General features: G+C 42.8%; 1 protein-coding gene across 7 annotated transcripts in view; it reads left to right on the top strand.

Annotated features, from left to right (window-relative positions):
• PALD1 (phosphatase domain containing paladin 1) overlaps positions 1-8,649 on the top strand; it is a 207,572-nt gene extending 198,923 nt beyond the window's left edge. For all 7 annotated transcript variants that reach the window (XM_006122784.4, XM_006122783.4, XM_006122786.5 and 4 more), the window contains one exon: positions 909-8,649. In XM_006122784.4, coding sequence (XP_006122846.2) covers positions 909-1,058 — 150 coding nt within the window. In that variant the 3' untranslated portion in view covers positions 1,059-8,649. The remainder of the gene's footprint in view (positions 1-908) is intronic.
• The last annotated feature ends 8,126 nt before the right edge of the window (positions 8,650-16,775 follow it).

The raw sequence follows: 16,775 nt of genomic DNA, 5'->3' as shown, positions 1-16,775 counted from the left end.
CAATTTCCAATAAGTTCTTGTACTATATTGGGGACAGCCTTTTATTTGCGAGTGTGTATGATGTAAACAGAGGAACAGCCATTATAGACTTGATTCTGACCACTACGGAGAAATCGAATGTGTATCTGAAGGTGGAAGGCAATTACGGTGAAAGTGATCATGAAATGATAGATTTCATGATTCTAAGGAAAGGAAGGGGTGAAAGCAACAGAATAAGGACAATGGACTTAAACAAAAAGCAACCAAGACTAACAAACTCACAGAACTGTTGGGTAAGATCCCCTGGGACGATAATCTTAAGGGATAAAGGAATTCAGTAGAGCTGGCAGGTTTTCAAAGAAATAATATTAAAGGCACAACTGCACACTATCCTGATATGAAGAAAAAAATAGAAAGAATAGTAAGAGGACAATATGACTATCAGAAGCTTGTTAGTGACTTGAAAATCAAAAAAGAATCCTACCAAAAATGGAACATGGATGTATTGCTAAGGTGGAGAACGAAAGAGTAACACAGTAGGGACATAATCAGAGAGGCAAAGGCACAAGATGAGTTACACCTAAAAAGAAACATAAAAAGCAACAAGAACTGGTTATTTAAATACATAACCTCTTAGTACAGACATTTAAATACAACTCTTTTTAAAGAGGAGGTTAAAGAATGTGTGGGTCCATTACTTAGCAGGGATGGAGAAGCTAATTACGGATGACATCGAGAAGGCTGAGGTGTCCTTGCTTCTTGCTTTGTGTGGTATTCTAATTCTTTTCACTTACCCAGATGGTTTTACATCAAGGGTAACTGGAATGCCATGCTGATAAACTTCTGTGCTCAACACAATCCAGCTGTATACTCAAAAGAATGTAAGCCTCTTCTTTCTGCCCCGCCCCCCCACCCTCTTTTGCTTTCAGGTGGCGGCCAAGGCTGGAGTTTATGAGATCCTGAATCAACTGGGGTTTGCCGAGTTTGAGAACCCAGAAGACAAGTCTCTCTCCAAGCTCCGCTACCGCTGGCAGGAACAGAGCCGTAGCCAACTTCCATTTCGAGGGGAGTTCATTTAGGACCTGACACTGTGAGGCACCTTGGAAATGTCTACATTTCTCCAGACTTGGCTGGTTCACTTGCTTTTTATGGGTGGAGGGAGGGAGAATTTGCCTTAAGGAAGACTTTGTTTCCAGAAAGATTGGAGAGGGAACGGGACACACCTTAAACTGACTTTAGAAAAACAAAAATTTATAGTGTTCTGTTAGACACAATAAAAATATTGTAAATTAAATGACAGGTGTCTAATTAAAAACATTGTGTAATCTTGAAAGAATCTCTGAAATGTTTGAGACAATCTTTTGAATTTAGTGAATGTATTAGCAGCAAGTGCCAAATTTTTCATGGCCTTCTTCATTTTCCCACTATAGCAGTGCAGTGTCTGTGCTATATATAAAGTGATATAAATGCAAAAGCATTTGCAGGCGTACTTAGGATTCATGAAGAATCCTGTAAGCACTAGAATAAGATTTGGATTTTTATGTTCATTCATATTTATTACACTTTTTTAAATTAACTTTAACAACAAACTGGAGGTGTTTGAGGAAAAAAATAAGCTAATAACTTTCCACCGCTTGTACAGTCAAAATCCCTGTTTCCAGTGCTGGGATATTTTAGCTGTAGTATGGTACCAAAGCTTTTGTTTAGCAAAGAGCTAAGTTTTGTGGATCCAGAAACAAAAGATGAAATCTTGGTCCAACTGCAATCAACAGGAGTTTTGCTGTTGAATTCAGCATTTCACAGTGTGACTAAAGCAATAAAAAAAAGTTGCAGCAGTAACAATAAAAAAGAAGGGATTAAAAAGATTAAAAATAAAGGGAATCAAGATTGTTCAAAGAAGGAATGAAGTCACATTCCCAGTATTGCAGCTTAGGGAGAGGCTGGTTGCAGAAGGTTTGGTGAGCAGAAATGGAATAGTCAAGAGCTAGCATAAATAGGATAACAAAATAAGATATGAAATACAAATGCACAAGCATGCGGGTCTGTCTCTTTCAAAGCCTGCTTTCATCAGCTGCCAGCAGTGCTGGAGGTGCATACATCAAAATTAAAAAGTGAACTTTTTTGAAAAATAAAATACAAGAGGTTTATGTTTTTGTTTGGAATCATTTCTATTGCTACTTCAAAATCCAAGCTCTGAGGCTTCTGTTTATCAAGCATTTTTTTTGGCTTCTTTCTGAAGGAGCATTTTGTTTTGTTTACTTTTTATAAATGCAAAGCATCTGATCAAGTATTTTACAACTCCAGCAGGATATTTTAGTGTTTGAGATGCTGGAGATAAAGGTGAATAGATAACTAGTAACTGCAAAGTGGCAGAGGCTATTCTTTTGTCTTTTGTTACTTCTAGCACAATCATAAATTTTCACTTCTTTTCATACCCTGTAGTAATTGAAATGTGGCTGTGCAGAAGTGACAAAGCCAAATTAAACTTGAAATTAGAGTATGGCACTGGTATGCAGAGAACTCTGAAACAGCCTTGTTTATTGATTTCTGTAACAAAGATGTATATCACCTTTTGTATTCCGTTCCTTTCATATAATGGAACATCTACTGTATTTTTTGCAAAACTACTGTACAGCTGTATGCCTCCACTTTGTTTCTAAATGTTATGGGATCTTCTGGGTTTCTCCAAGTGTATGTTTATTATTTCATTGAGGTAAAAGATCTTTGTGGACAGTAGGGTGCCTAAAAACCTGTGAGGATCTGTGCTTCACCAAAACAGTTTCGCAAGAAATTCTTTTGACTAACTTGATCACATCATGTGATATCAAGGACTACTAACAAATCTACCATACTACAGGTTTCCTCAAAGCTGCACCTGTGACATTTCTTGTAACTGGACAAAGACTGTTGTGTGTTCATGTTTCTCTTTTGTTCCTTAAAGATATGATATCTGGGGTGAAATTCTGGCTTCGTTGAAACACAACAAAACTCCCAGTGACTTCAGTGGAGAGTGCATTTTACCCCTCACATGCAAAACATTTCCATAGGCCATGAACATTCAATTTATGTTTTCAGAAAAACTTCTCTCTTGTACAGAATCTTCCATATTGGGCTTCAGCATTATTCTGCCTACGCTGTCTTGATGAGGGAACAAAAATAGCTAAAAAGCAATAAGCTTAGCTACTGGGTAAAGCAAATTTTGTCTCTTTACCTCTCAGTTCTGAGGGGCCCCAAGCCTAAAAAAAAATAGAGACAGACTATTTCTGCCCTTTCCTCAATGAGGACTTCACAGATCCTTTCAGGCATAAAAGGCTCTGGCAATTCAGTGGCTGATGAAACTGATGTTCTTTGATGTCTCTTAATGAAGTTCAAACTAGTCTGAAAAGGGTTTGTTACCTGTGTATGGGACATTTCTGGAGCCATGTTTTCCTCTTGTGCAACTGAATAGAAACATCATACATACATAGTGGGGGAGACATCCTATGGGTGGCAAGTGACACAGAAGGTTGCCTGTTGAATTGAGGCATCATTTTTAGAGGAGCTGAGTGCCCACAACTCCACCAAAGTTCATATGAGCTACAGGTGTTCAGCATGTCTGAAAATCAGGTCTTTGAGTCCTTGGGGGTATCTGCCCAATGTGTATATGGATGAAGGGAGTGGAGCTTGCCTGCATTGGTCCTTAATTTGTTGAAAGGGCAGAGTGAGAGAGGACTTAGAATAAGCCAGAAAGCAGTTCCCATAGAATCATAGAGCTGGAAAAGACCTCAGAAGGTCAGCAAGTCCAGCCCCCTGCTCTAGGCAGGACCAATCCCAACTAAAATCAACCCAGCCAGGGCTTTGTCAAGACTTAAACACCACTAGGGATGGAGACTCCACTACTTCCCTAGGTAACCTATTCCAGTGCTTCACCACTCTCCTAGTGAAATAGTTTTTCCTAATATCCAACCTGGACCTCTCCCACCACAACTTGAGGCCATTGCTCCTTGTTCTACCATCTGTCACTACTGAGAACAGCTTCTCTCCATCCTCTTTGGAACCTCCCTTCAGGAAGTTGAAGGCTACTATCAAATCCCCCCTCACTCTTCGCTTCTGCAGACTAAACAGACCCAACTCCCTCAGCCTCTCCTCATAGGTCATATGCTCCAGCCCCCTAATCATTTTGGTTGCCCTCCACTGGACCTTCTCCAATCCTTTTTGTAGTGGGGGGTCCAGAACTGGAAACAATACTCCAGATGTGGCTTCACCAGAGCCGAATAAAGGGGAATAATGACATCTCTGGATCTGCTGGCAATGCTCCTCTTAATGCAACCTAATATGCCATTAGCCTTCTTGGCTACAAGGGCACACTGTTGACTCATATCCAGCTTCTCATCCACTGTAACCCCGAGGTCCTTTTCTGCAGAACTACTACTTAGTTGGTTGGTCCCCAGCTCCTCTTAAACATTCATCACTATCCATCATTTCTACTGGCAAATCTGATTTTATTTATTTATTTTGTAGTTGCTCAGCCTTGCCCTGGATGGAGACCAGCTTCTCTCTAGGTTGTGGATATAGCAATGTCAGATTAGTTTTGAAAACACAAAGTAGCTACTGGAGCCTCATTAAATGTTACAAATGTTCTGATTAGCTTTTTAAAATATTTGTTTTGTTATACCTTTTGCCATTTCACTTATATGGAGAAAAAGCTCTTTTCCAGCTTTATTAGGATAGTCTAGAAACTTGAGTAACATCACCTGGATTGCTATGTGAAAGGTTCCCTCCCTCCTGTCTTTACATCATGCAGTTTGAAAGAGCATCTCAAACTTTCGAAAAACTCAAAAGAAAAGAAAATCCAGGGAAATGACTTTTAAACAATGACTGTTGTCTTGGAAAACTTGCCATTGTCAATATTTTTCATTTTTATAAAAATTTAGCGTCTTTTTCAGTGTTCTGAATTTTTTATAGAAAACAATTAAATATTGTTGAATTAGCTATTGAAATTATACAATTACTAGAAACTGGGTTTTCAATAAATGAAAAATTACCACAGGTTGGACCTCCCTGGTCTGACGCCCTCAGGCACCTGTCCCAAATGAGGGAATTTGCTGGACTGGGGAGGTCCTCTACCACTGTCCCTCCCTCCGGCTGGCTCTGCTCCAGCCCTGCTGCTACAGATCTAAGGCTTGGCTCCAGTCCGCTCCTGCCGCCTGGCTGGGGCTCTCTGAGGATGGCACTCTCCAGCCGCCGTGGTCCCGCTTCTATTCCGCCCAACTGGGGCTTCCTGGGGATGGGGCTCCACAGCTGTTCTGCTGCTGCTGCTCCCAGCTGGGACTTCTTGGATAGGGCTCTGCAGCTGCCGCTAGGTCAGGGCTGCACAGCTGACTCACTGTGCAAATTCCCGGCTGGAGCTCCCCACCACTGAACTCCTGACCAGCTCGCGCTCCCTGACACCAGGGCTTTCTGGTCCAGCAAAATCCATGATCCTGATAGACCACAGATGTTGCCAAACCTGGATTTAGGAAGTTCAACCTGTATAACCATTTTGATAGTGTTTTGTTGAATTCTCAAATTCTAATAAAAATCTGACAAAATGTAATCTGCAGCCTGTCCCCCTCTGATTCACTAGTTAGCACTAACCTGGGCTACTTTACTATGTTCCTTCACATTTCCCCGCTTTTCCTTTAACTGAAAATTAACTTTTTGTTTACATTTCCCATTTGTTCATTGTAATGAAACTTCTGTAATTCTCTTACTTCGTCAGTTCTTGTTTCTGGTCTCTTTACAACAAGAATGTTCTTCCCCAAGTATTGTTTCTGTGAATGTTAAGATCTTTTAGGGCTAAATTCAGACTAGTGGTGAAATGCTGTACCTCTTCCCCCATGTGCATGTCCCAAAAGGGCACATATATAACCCATATAAGTGACATTAGTATGTGCCGGCATGATCCTAAGACCAACTCAATGCACAGCACTCTCGCTCATTCTGCTCATTGTGGAATAGTTTTTGTGGGGACCTTTACATTGGAGCCATCGCTAGGACATGACATCTGCAAATAGATGGATATCATGTAGATTATCATGCTTCACTGACTTCAGTGGAGCTATGACCGCTTATGCTTGCTTAGGATCTACTGCTTACTTCCTGGTGGCCAAACCCAGTTCTGAGATTTTCATCTTGGAGGACCTGTGTAGTAGTGTCACTCTCTGGCTAAGTCTAGACTATGGAGTTTTTGCAGGATACCAAAGGTATTCTGGAAAAAGCCCACTGTGTCCAAGGAACACATTTTCTTTTCCAGTTTTTTTTTTCTGGAAGAGCAAATGTGTACCTCATTTCACAAGGCATAAGGGTTCCACTAAAAGGAGGCGGCTTTTCTGCCATTTGGCCCTATTTAGACGGGGCCAAATGACAGAAAAGCCTCTTCCCCCCCCCCCCCCCAAAAAAAACAGCTATGCAAAATGGAGTGCATTTTGCGTAGTGTTTTCCGCAAAAGTGTCGCAATATAGACCTAGCCTGAGTCTTGCCAGATGAAGCAGGAGCAGTCAGAATCCACTATGGATGTTTACTAGTGTTCGCAGGGTTTCTACAATTCCCAGACAAGGGGATGTTGCTATACCAAACTGACTTAGTGTTATTCATCATTCCCTTGGGCAACAAAACATTCGTTATGGACCATCTCCATAGCATGTGTGTTACATTTCCATTCTCTTCGCCACAATTCCAACATTCCAATAGACTTTTTTCCTGCTTTTGGTGTTTTTAGTGCACTGTGGGTGGGGTTTGCTTGGTTTTTATTTTCTGCTAAACAGCTTTGAGTGACTAGTAAATAGATTTACTATAGGTATTTCTTAACACGATTCTGCCATGTTAGTGAAGAAATAGGTTAGAGCATTGAAGTTCAGGTTTTTGAGGCTTGGATATGCACATTTCCCCTAAGTGGGATTTTGGTTGTATTGGTTTTGGTGCAGAGGTGAGGGGGCTGAACTGAGATACTTGGTACCCTTTCCCAATGTCATTTCAAATTCCTGCCACTCGAGCAGTGAAGTCAATAGCAGCTTTTTAGGCCCATATTTCTAAACATGACCTCTAATTGTATGCCAGTCAAAATATTGAACTTGTTTTTACCCATGGTATCGGGATTCACACACTTAGTTCTGATATCTGTATTACTGTTGTGTCATTGAGCTATCCATTTTGCATGCCCAAATACAGTTTGCAGGGTAATGCTGGGGCATTATTACCAAAGATTACATCACCTCGTCCCCCAAAGAATGTCAAAATGGCCAGATGCTGTACAAGCCCTTGAGCTGAAGTAGGCATGTGAACAACTAGTCTACTATCCGATAAGCAAATGCTTTATTGGAGAATTGACATGCTGGTCAATTAGTTGCTTCCTCCCACCCCTTTCTGCCTCTATCAGAAAGAGGCAGGAAGGTGAGGGAGGGGGAGAGGGAGAGGAAGAGGTGCTTCAAAGCAGCAGCGCTGCATGGACCCGGGCTCCACATAGCACTGCCGCTTTGAAATGCTGTGTGCAGCCTGGGGCCAGCTGGGAGATAAAGGCTGTTGCTATATTTGAAAGGCGAAAGCGCTGTGGGGAACATGGGGCCAGTGGGGAACTCAAGCAGTCAAGCACTCCAGGCTGACCCCAGACTCCATGTGGCACTGCCACTTTGAAACACTGCGGGAGCATGGGGCCAGCCAGGGACTGCTTGAGTCCCCCGCTGGTCCCATGCTCCCTGCAGCACTTTCACCTTTGAAGTGTAGCAACCCAATGGCTGTTGCTACACTTCAAAGGCAGAAGCGCCCTCATTGACTAATTGAATCTTCGATTAGCTAATTAATCAACATTTTATATCCGTAAGCAGAAGCCTTTGAGTTTGCTTTAAGCTGAACTTCAGTGAGGGTTGGCTACTGTTGGGCTGGCTATTGTTTTTTTGTGGAATTCTTTCTTTATGCTCCCTTGGTTGTAACTTAGGAATCTATTTTCTGAGACTGGCTCCACATGCTACTAAAATAACAGAAACATGGCTAGTAGAGACATGGCTGTGCTCCCCCATATGCATCACCCAGTAAAGGCTAAAGTATGCTCGACCTGGTAACTGGCTGAGACCCCATATTCCTTCTCCATCACTACTGACAGGTGGAACTCCAGGGGAGCTTTGCCTCAATGAAGCACAATTACTTCCTGGAGCAGCATAGCAGCAACTCCCACCCTACTCAAGCATTGAGCCTAAGGACTCAGTATAGCTCTGAATTTGTAATACCGTACACACCAGTTATTTCAGCAGGGCCTGAAGCTGTGAAAGGAGATGTCTGATTTCGCACTGCCCATCATGTGCTCCCTTAGATGTGCAGATAGTTGAGCTGTGTGAGAAAATGTAAGGCACTCTCTAGCCAAATCTGTAATGCAGCTTCTCAAAGGATGTTTCAAATGATTTTTGTCCTACACTAAAGGATGGGGAAGGTCACTGCAAATTCTGAGAACAGGATGGACACAGAGGAGGGGAAATCCAGGCCCTACTGAGTGGGTGGACTCTTGCTCCAGTGAGGCTTTGCACAGGCAAAAGGGTTCATTTGCATGGGTGTGACTGCAGGAATTTGTCCTGATATTGAACTGGGGATGAGGTGGCCATAGAATTTGTGGATTCCAGTATTTTCATGTATATTTGTTTTAATAAAAGTTGATATCCATGACTTCTGTCATTCTGGGACATTTGTGATTGGTGCGCTTGATGCCAAATGTCACTGAAAGCTAGAAAATGAAACCCTTTTGGCTTTGAAGCAAGCAGAGATTAGGAGCTCAGAACACCTCCATCCTGACGTAAAGGATCTGAGAAGCTGACTACTGGTCAGAACAACAAAAGTGGGCTGGAAAAATCAGTGACCACAAGTCCTCATTTCTAGTAGTGCATCTGCTCTGAATTTGTGAATAGTGTGTGTGGACCAGACAAGATGACACAAAGGTGTTTGTTCAAGCTGCAGGAATGGGTCTGCGATAGTATGACAGCAAATGGTTGGGCATGATCTTTAGTCCTTAAATACAACATTTAAGAACCATATTTGGGAATTGTGAAGCAAGAAAAACAGGTGGAGGTGGGCAAAACCTCAGTATGGTCTCTTTCTGATAAAGCAGACTTTTTATTATCTCTTCACCCTTGTGCTTAAGTTTCTTAAATTGCAGCAAGGGGGGGTTTAGGTTGGACATTAGGAGAAAGTTCCTAACTGTCAGGGTGGTTAAACACTGGAATAAATTGCCTAGGGAGGTTGTGGAATCTCCATCACTGGAGATATTTAAGAGCAGGTTGGATAAACATCTATCAGGAATGATCTAGACAGTGCTTGATCCTGCCATGAGGGCAGGGGACTGGACTCAATGACCTCTTGAGGTCCTTTTCAGTTCTTGTATTCTATGATTGTATGATTCTATTGAACATCCTTGTGATTGAGAGGTTTCTTTAAAAATGAAGGCCCTTACATTACAAAAGAAATTAAATGAGAGTGAGTTTCTGCCTTGACAGATAAAATATTCAGTTCAAGGCAGGAATGATCTCCATCCAATAACATCTCAGTTTCTTCATGGTGCTGAAGATCCCACATGTGTTAGGAAAGAACGTGACATTCCTTAGGGGGCTGCTTCCAAGTGGCAGCTTCCAAGTAATAGGATCTTTACTAACTACCTTGCACCAAACTAAACTGCTGCATCAGCAGAACATATGAAGCAGTGTGTGGGAGGAGGAGGAGTAAATTCTATGGATGATTGTGGTACAGTCACAATCCACCATTCCATTAGGGTTGTGGGATGGGTGTTGCTATGGGCAGAAGAACAAGAGAGCTTATGGGAGGATTGTGGAGAGAGAAGAAAAAACAGATGGGATATTAAAGAAGGTGAGAATGCAATGCTTGTTTTGCTTTCTTTTAACATTTATATATAGTTGCAAGTTGTCGGGTAAATCCATTTAAAAATAACAAACCCTCAAAGAATGAAGATGGACTCACTGAATTAGAGAAGCATACCATGGAGCCTTTTTGCTGGAAGAGGAATTTCTTGTTGCTCACATCACTCGTGTATGACAGGAAGAAATTCTCCTTGCCCCCATCAACAGGGCAAGTAAACACTTCAATCTACTGTTACGGCAGCCAGCTCTTTTTGGGATCCAATATTCTAGGGAGAAATTTCAACAATGAAAGTAATTAACCATTGGAACAATTTACCAAGGGTGGATTCTCCCTCACTGACAATGTTTAAATCAAGATTGGATTTTTTTTCTACAAGATTTGTTCTGGGAGAGGTTCTGACCTCCTGTACAACACAGGCCATTGACTAGATCAGGGGCTAGACAAAATCAGGTCTTGGGTATAGATCTGGCCTGACAAGCATTTCTGTCTGTCCCGTCCAGTTGATCAGCACAGCATGCATGCATACAGCCTGTTCAGCTGCTCCTCCCCCACTTTGCTCCGTCCTGCATCTGAGCTGTTCCCAGGATTCTCCTGTTAGCTGTGGAGAGTGGGGAGGGAGAGGGGTGGAGGGAAGAGGGGTACACTGAACTCAGGGTGTTCCCCTGTACTCCATCTCTGCAGAGCAGAGGTCTGGGAGAGGGAAAGACAAAGCGGAGCTGCTCCAATCTGAAGCATGGATGGTAAGCGACTCGGAGTGCCTGTCTGAAGAGGCAGTGCACTGTTTCTAAGATTTCAGTGCTCCTGCTCTCTCTTGTCCCATCTCTTCAGAGCAGGGGAAGAGGGAGGCAACAGAGCAGGACAGCTATCCCTGTCTTAAAGAGACAGTGCCTGGCTTAAAGAGACAGTGCCTGGCTTCTCTCAGAAACTTACCCAGCAGCAGCTAGTAAACACTCTGTATCAGTCTCTCACACACCCAGTCTGTGCCATACTGCCTCTGTGCTACATACATATAGTCAGTGTCCCATGCACGCTGCCACACACTCTCCAGTCTCTGTGCCACACAATCTATATCACAAAGTCTGTGTTTCACACATGGTGTCTCATATTCACACACACTTTCTTTCACTCTGTAACCCCACACCTTCTGCCTGAGGTCCCACCCCTTCTGGGGGGCCTGAAGTCGGCCCAGGACCACATACTAAAATGCATGAAGTGGCCCCACTGCAAAAATTATTGCCCACCCGGGCCTAGATGGTCACAGTGGATCCTTCTGGCCTTGGAACCTATGAATGTCCAAAGCCATTCCAAGCCTCTTTTGTGAAAGCCTCTGGATCAGTAGATTGTCCCTTTTGCTGTTCCACAAACCCACAGTGAATGCTGTGGTTCCGCTATTTGCTGAGAACATATCCTCAGGGTGAAGTTAGCAGACTATCAGGTGCTAAGAGAATGATATTAGAATGTATGTTGGTGAATGAGGATCACTGAAACCCTTGAGGCATACAAAGAACACATCCTCAGTATCAGGCTCTTTATGGAAAGAGACTAGAGTACTCCCACCACTGTCAAAGAGGACCAGTATATACAATGTCATTATAAACACAGATCCCGTGGGACTTCCTGGCTCAGCAATTATTCCACTAGCCTTTTTCACTAGTGGTGCCAGAGATTTGGCTAATACATTTCAATCCTGGCTCAGAACACCTTTACCAATGCCATTTCTAGCCTACCTCACCTCACCCCATCCCTGCTTCCTCCTCCTTTCCCTTTCTCCCAGTAGTGTCCCTGATGCATCTCTGTCCAGTCCTACAGCAGCCTTGGCATTCTAGACTTGAGCCGTTCCCTCAACTTTCCATTACACTTCAACCCTGACATGCAGCATTCCCTGCTGTCACAGGGTTGGGCCTTTCTGAGGGGGCTCTGTTGAGTGTGTGGGGCTGTGGTTAAATGAGCAATGAACATGGAGAATGAGAATGAAGTCACCACCCCAGACATATTTGTCACAAAGGTGATTCCAAGAACCAATTATTCTCTCTCTCCCCTTCCCCTTTATGTGTTGAAATTCCTCGAAACTGTAACCATCGTCAGCAAGGAAAAGGGTTTAAAAGGTTTCTTTGTCCAGAGCTGCATGAACGTCCCCTCTAGATTATGCCATGCCTTGAGGGAAATTGAAGATTATTATTCCAAAGAAAATACCAGCAATTGAAAAGTTCAGCCTGAGACCAATAAAATTATGTCTGTCTATTAGAACCCTTTTATTAAAATATGGTTAAATGAACAGAAAACTGACCTTTTGTTAATCTATCTTCACTGAACTCAATTTGATTGTATCCAGGGTTTCATTTAATCAATCCTATGGAGACAAAATAGAGGTGAAAGAAAAAAAGCTGTATTCTGTGCTGCCTCACACATCATTAGCGAAAGCACCAGCTAACTTCTAACTCCAGAATCCTTATGGATTGATATAATGTATGATGCAAAAAGGACCCGGCTTGCTTTTCAGACACCCAGTTGAGTTACAGAGTTTGCAGCACTGGACATTAGAAATAGAGTAGATCCTGCAGACACTGAGTCTGTTTAAGGGAATGTAGGGGCATTCTTATTAAATAGAAACTTAGACTTGTACCATTTTTTTTGTGGATGGTGGTGGGGGCCTGTTCCATCCTTGGGGGATAGAAGAGGAAGGGGAGAAGGGCTGGTGTTGGCTGTCTGCAGGATTTGAGCCCACCACCCTGAGTTCTCTAGTCAAGTGCCCTAACCCCTATGCCACTCCAGAGCACACCCCATCACCCTACTTTCAGGGCATCCCTTATGCTGCCTTATTAATGCAGGTGCCAGATCCATCTCTAGGGCAGCTGGTGTTGGCCCTCCAGCAGCTGCCTGGGCAGACAGAGAGGGGCGGTTGGGACTCAAGAACCCACACCACCTCCCTACCTTCAGAGGATCCCTTATCCTGTGTTAGCTGGTTTGGTGGCTCTCCGGATGGGCAGGGTTTGATCTGACTAGGGCTGAAAGGACTTGAACCTATCACCCTGTGCTCCCCAGGCAAATGCCCTATCCCCTAATTTAAGGCGTTTAATTTAAACCTTAGGGGTCTTACATTTTTTGTTACACTAAAAAGAAAACCAAACTCCAATTATCCTATAGTTCTCCAAAAAATCTGCGGACAACTTCTTTTTTTAAATTCTGATTTAGCAGATTATTCAAAAATTTTATTGTTTAATGTGCAGGGCCTATTCTCTTAGTCTTGTTTTTTCCGAAAGCTAGAGGTTTGCAGTATAAGCAGTCAAAAAAATCCTGTTTTGACTTGTAAACTGTTTGATCTAGAAGGCAAAGGAAGGAGAATAAATACTGGACACTGAGATGTCATTTAGACTGAGTCACTTTTTTGACTAGCTCTTCTTTTTAACATAAAAGGGATGTGGAACTAATGACCTCTTGGAGCTTTTTAAAGCTGAACTTTTAACTCTTAATGATAGTTAAAAAGGAGGCCACAGATTTGCAAGGAGGCCAGGGACTGGAGGAGGGAGATGGTGCTGTCTAATTTGAGTGCAGCTGCTCAACTCAAGCAGAGGAAGCACCTCAGGGTGCAGTCAAACCCTTTCATTACCTCCTTCAAGTGTTTGCATCCCCCTACCCTTTGTATGGGTCAGCACCATCTGCTACTCCTGCTGAGACATGTAAATGCCTAAAGAAAACATTTAGCTCTGAGAGAGGTGAGAACTGTTTAGGGTTGTGGTTTTTTTTGTCCTGAGTGATAATTATATCCGTCTGCAGAACCACTGCACTGCTAGGGACTTCTATGCTTGGCCACATGCACTGGAAAAAAATAATTTGTTGCATTAGCAGGATATAAGGCAGCAGCACTAGCACATTTTAGGCTTGGTTTTGCTGTTTCTAAGAAACTCTTGGAAACTGAATCTCTGTGTGTGCTGCATACAGGGATATTGGATAGTGTGATGATTTGGAACCACATTAACTCCTGCCTGACCAATCTGATTAGCTTCTATGATGAGGTAACTGGCTCTGTCTCCACCAAGGGTTGCCTATCTCCTTCCCATACTGTGTTACCTAGTGCAGTAGTCTGGGAGCTGACCTTGTCTGTGAAGACAGAGACAAAGAAAGCATTGAGTACTTCAGCTTTTCCCACATCAGCTGTCACGAGGTTATCCCCCTCATCCAGGAAAGGCCCCACACCCTCTCTGATCACCTTCTTATTGCTGACATGCCTATAGAAACCTTTCTCATTACCTTTCACATCCCTTGCCAGCTGCAATTCCAATTGTGCTTTCGCCTTCCTGATTACTCCCCTGCATTCTCGAGCAATATATTTATACTCCTCCCTAGTCATCTGTCCAAGTTTCCACTTCTTGTAAGCTTCCTTTTTGTGTTTAAGCTCACCGAGGATTTCCGCAGTAAGCCAATCTGGTCGCCTAACATATTTGCTTTTCTTACTGCACATCAGGATGGTTTCATCCTGTGCCTTTAATAAGGCTTCTTTAAAATACTGCTAGCTCTCCTGGACTCCTTTCCTCTTCATGTTAGCATCCCAGGGGATCCTGCCCATCAATTCTCTGAGGGAGTCAAAGTCTGCTTTCCTGAAGTACAGGGTGTGTATTTTGCTGTTCTCCTTTCTTTGTTTGGTCAGGATCCTGAAATCTACCATCTCATGATCACTGCTTCCCAGGTTGTCACCCACCTCTACTTCCCGTACTAGTTCCTCCCTGTTTGTGAGCAGCAGGTCAAGCTGTGCACAGCCCCTGGTCGGTTCCTTCAGCACTTGTATGAGGACGTTATCCCCAACATTCTGCAAAAACTTCCTGGATTGTCTGTGTACTGCTGTATTGGTCTCCCAACAGATGTCAGGGTGATTAAAGTCTCCCATGAGAACCAGGGCCTGTGATCTTGGAAGCTTTTCTTAGTTGTCTGAAGAAAGCCTCGTCTACCTCATCCACCTGATGTGGTGGTCTATAGCAACTACATCATCACCCCTGTTGCTCCTGCCTCTAATCTTAACCCAAAGACTCTCAACAGGCTTTTCTCCCTCTATAAACTAGAGCTCTGAGCAATCATACTGCTCTCTGCCAGGCACCTCCCCAGAGAGCATCATTGTGAGCTACTCTTTACTCTCCTCAGTTCTCTGTCTGTGATATCCTTTACAGTAAATCCTCCTCCGTAGTAGTTATCGCCTCAGTCTTACCAATGCCCACTCTAAATTTTGCCTGCTCAAAACTGTTGCAACTAGTCAAAATTGGTTTGCAAGATCTCTCAGTCTTCTGCGTTCATCATTAAGTCACCAGTGAACAGCATATTCCAAGGCTACTCCCTTTGTATATATTCACTTATTGCACACCAAACAACAGGAAACAAAAAAGGCTCAATACTGACCTGTGGTGTAGGCCAATGTTTACTGAACGTTTTCTGCTGTAGACCCATATGCTTTTCACTATGGTACTTACACCATTGCACATATTGGGATAATATGGACAGATCCTTGCAGCACATCTCTCTATCGCAAAGTCCACCAAACTAATTATCTTGGTACCTGTGCATATGCCTTCTTCAAGTCCACAAACATGGTGTCCAGTTGCTGTCTCTGTTCTGAACTTCTCCATGAAATTGTAGACTAAGTATGGCATTAGTTGTACTCCTTCCTGGGATAAATCCACACAGTCTCTTTCCAGTTTCAACTGTTTCATGCAGGCATTTTTCAGTAATCTTCTCCCATTCCTTTCTAGCACATGATGTCAGGTTAATTGGGCAATAACTATCACACAGCATAATATTGCTTGTATGTTTAAAAATGGGCACCACAAAGCTTTTACACCTTTCAGCAGACATTTTCTCTAGTTTAAAAATACTGTTGAATACTCTTGAAAAGTAGTTGCCTTCCCTTTGCATTGACTTCAGTGTGCCATCAGGTGCTTCACCTTGCCCAGGTGCTGGAAGCTATTAAAAAAAAATTAACAAACGAAAAGTGAACTGCATCTGCCAACTTAACATCTGAGAGAATTCAGGTACTATTGGAAACTGCTGAAAATCCACAAATCCATGTAAGTTCTGTAAAGAGTGTTTGCACATTGCAACTGAAAACATTTTGGGAAAATACTGCAGCATTTACCTGAGGAGACTATAACAGTTTGGTTTGAACTGACTTTACATGTGTGTAATAAATATGTATTTAGCTATTAGCCACATTATAACAAACCACTGCAGGATTCCTTTAAACAAAATAGCTTAAACAGCATGTCTATGGCAAATCCTTCCTTTGACACGTATCTGTCAGGGTATGACTTGGTTTCTTCAAGGTTTTATATGAAAGAGAGATGGGGACAGAGGGGAAAATAGTTGAAAAAAATCTTTCCATATCCCCAATTACCTATTACGAGTTTCTAAGGAATATGATACTGGGACCCTACATAGCTGGTATGAATTCAGCAGTGTGAGTGACTATGACACCCATGAAAGGTTTATTTTCCTCTTTGATGTTGCTAGACAGGACCACAGAGTATCCAATGAGAGGGTTTTTTTTCCCCCCATGATAATACATTCTCTTTCATATGGGCTAGAACTTGTGTGGGTGTGGTTCTTTGAACATTGTTGAGACCTGATCTTTAGTAAAGCTACCAGCTTTCCTCCTTATATAGTTGAATCACATTGTTTTCTTTATGCCCCATTTGAGTCCCAGTTTTGAGAGGGAGTGCAGTGTGTTGGTATTGGGACACATAGCTACAAGCTGGTAGGGGCTGCAAGTGCTGTAATGGACATGATTACAATTCAGTGTAATGTTGTTGGAAAAAAGCAAATATTCTGGGATGCATTAGCAGGAGTGTTGTAAATACGACACCAGAGCTACGTCTAGACTGGCATGATTTTCCGGAAATGCTTTTAACGGAAAAGTTTTCCGTTAAAAGCATTTTCGGAAC

The sequence above is a fragment of the Pelodiscus sinensis genome, chromosome 8 (genome assembly GCF_052426305.1).
Source record: "Pelodiscus sinensis isolate ZL-2025 chromosome 8, ASM5242630v1, whole genome shotgun sequence".
Lineage (NCBI taxonomy): Eukaryota > Metazoa > Chordata > Testudines > Trionychidae > Pelodiscus > Pelodiscus sinensis.
The sequence above is the reverse complement of the archived record's forward strand: the minus strand, read 5'-3'. Positions and strand labels throughout refer to the sequence as shown.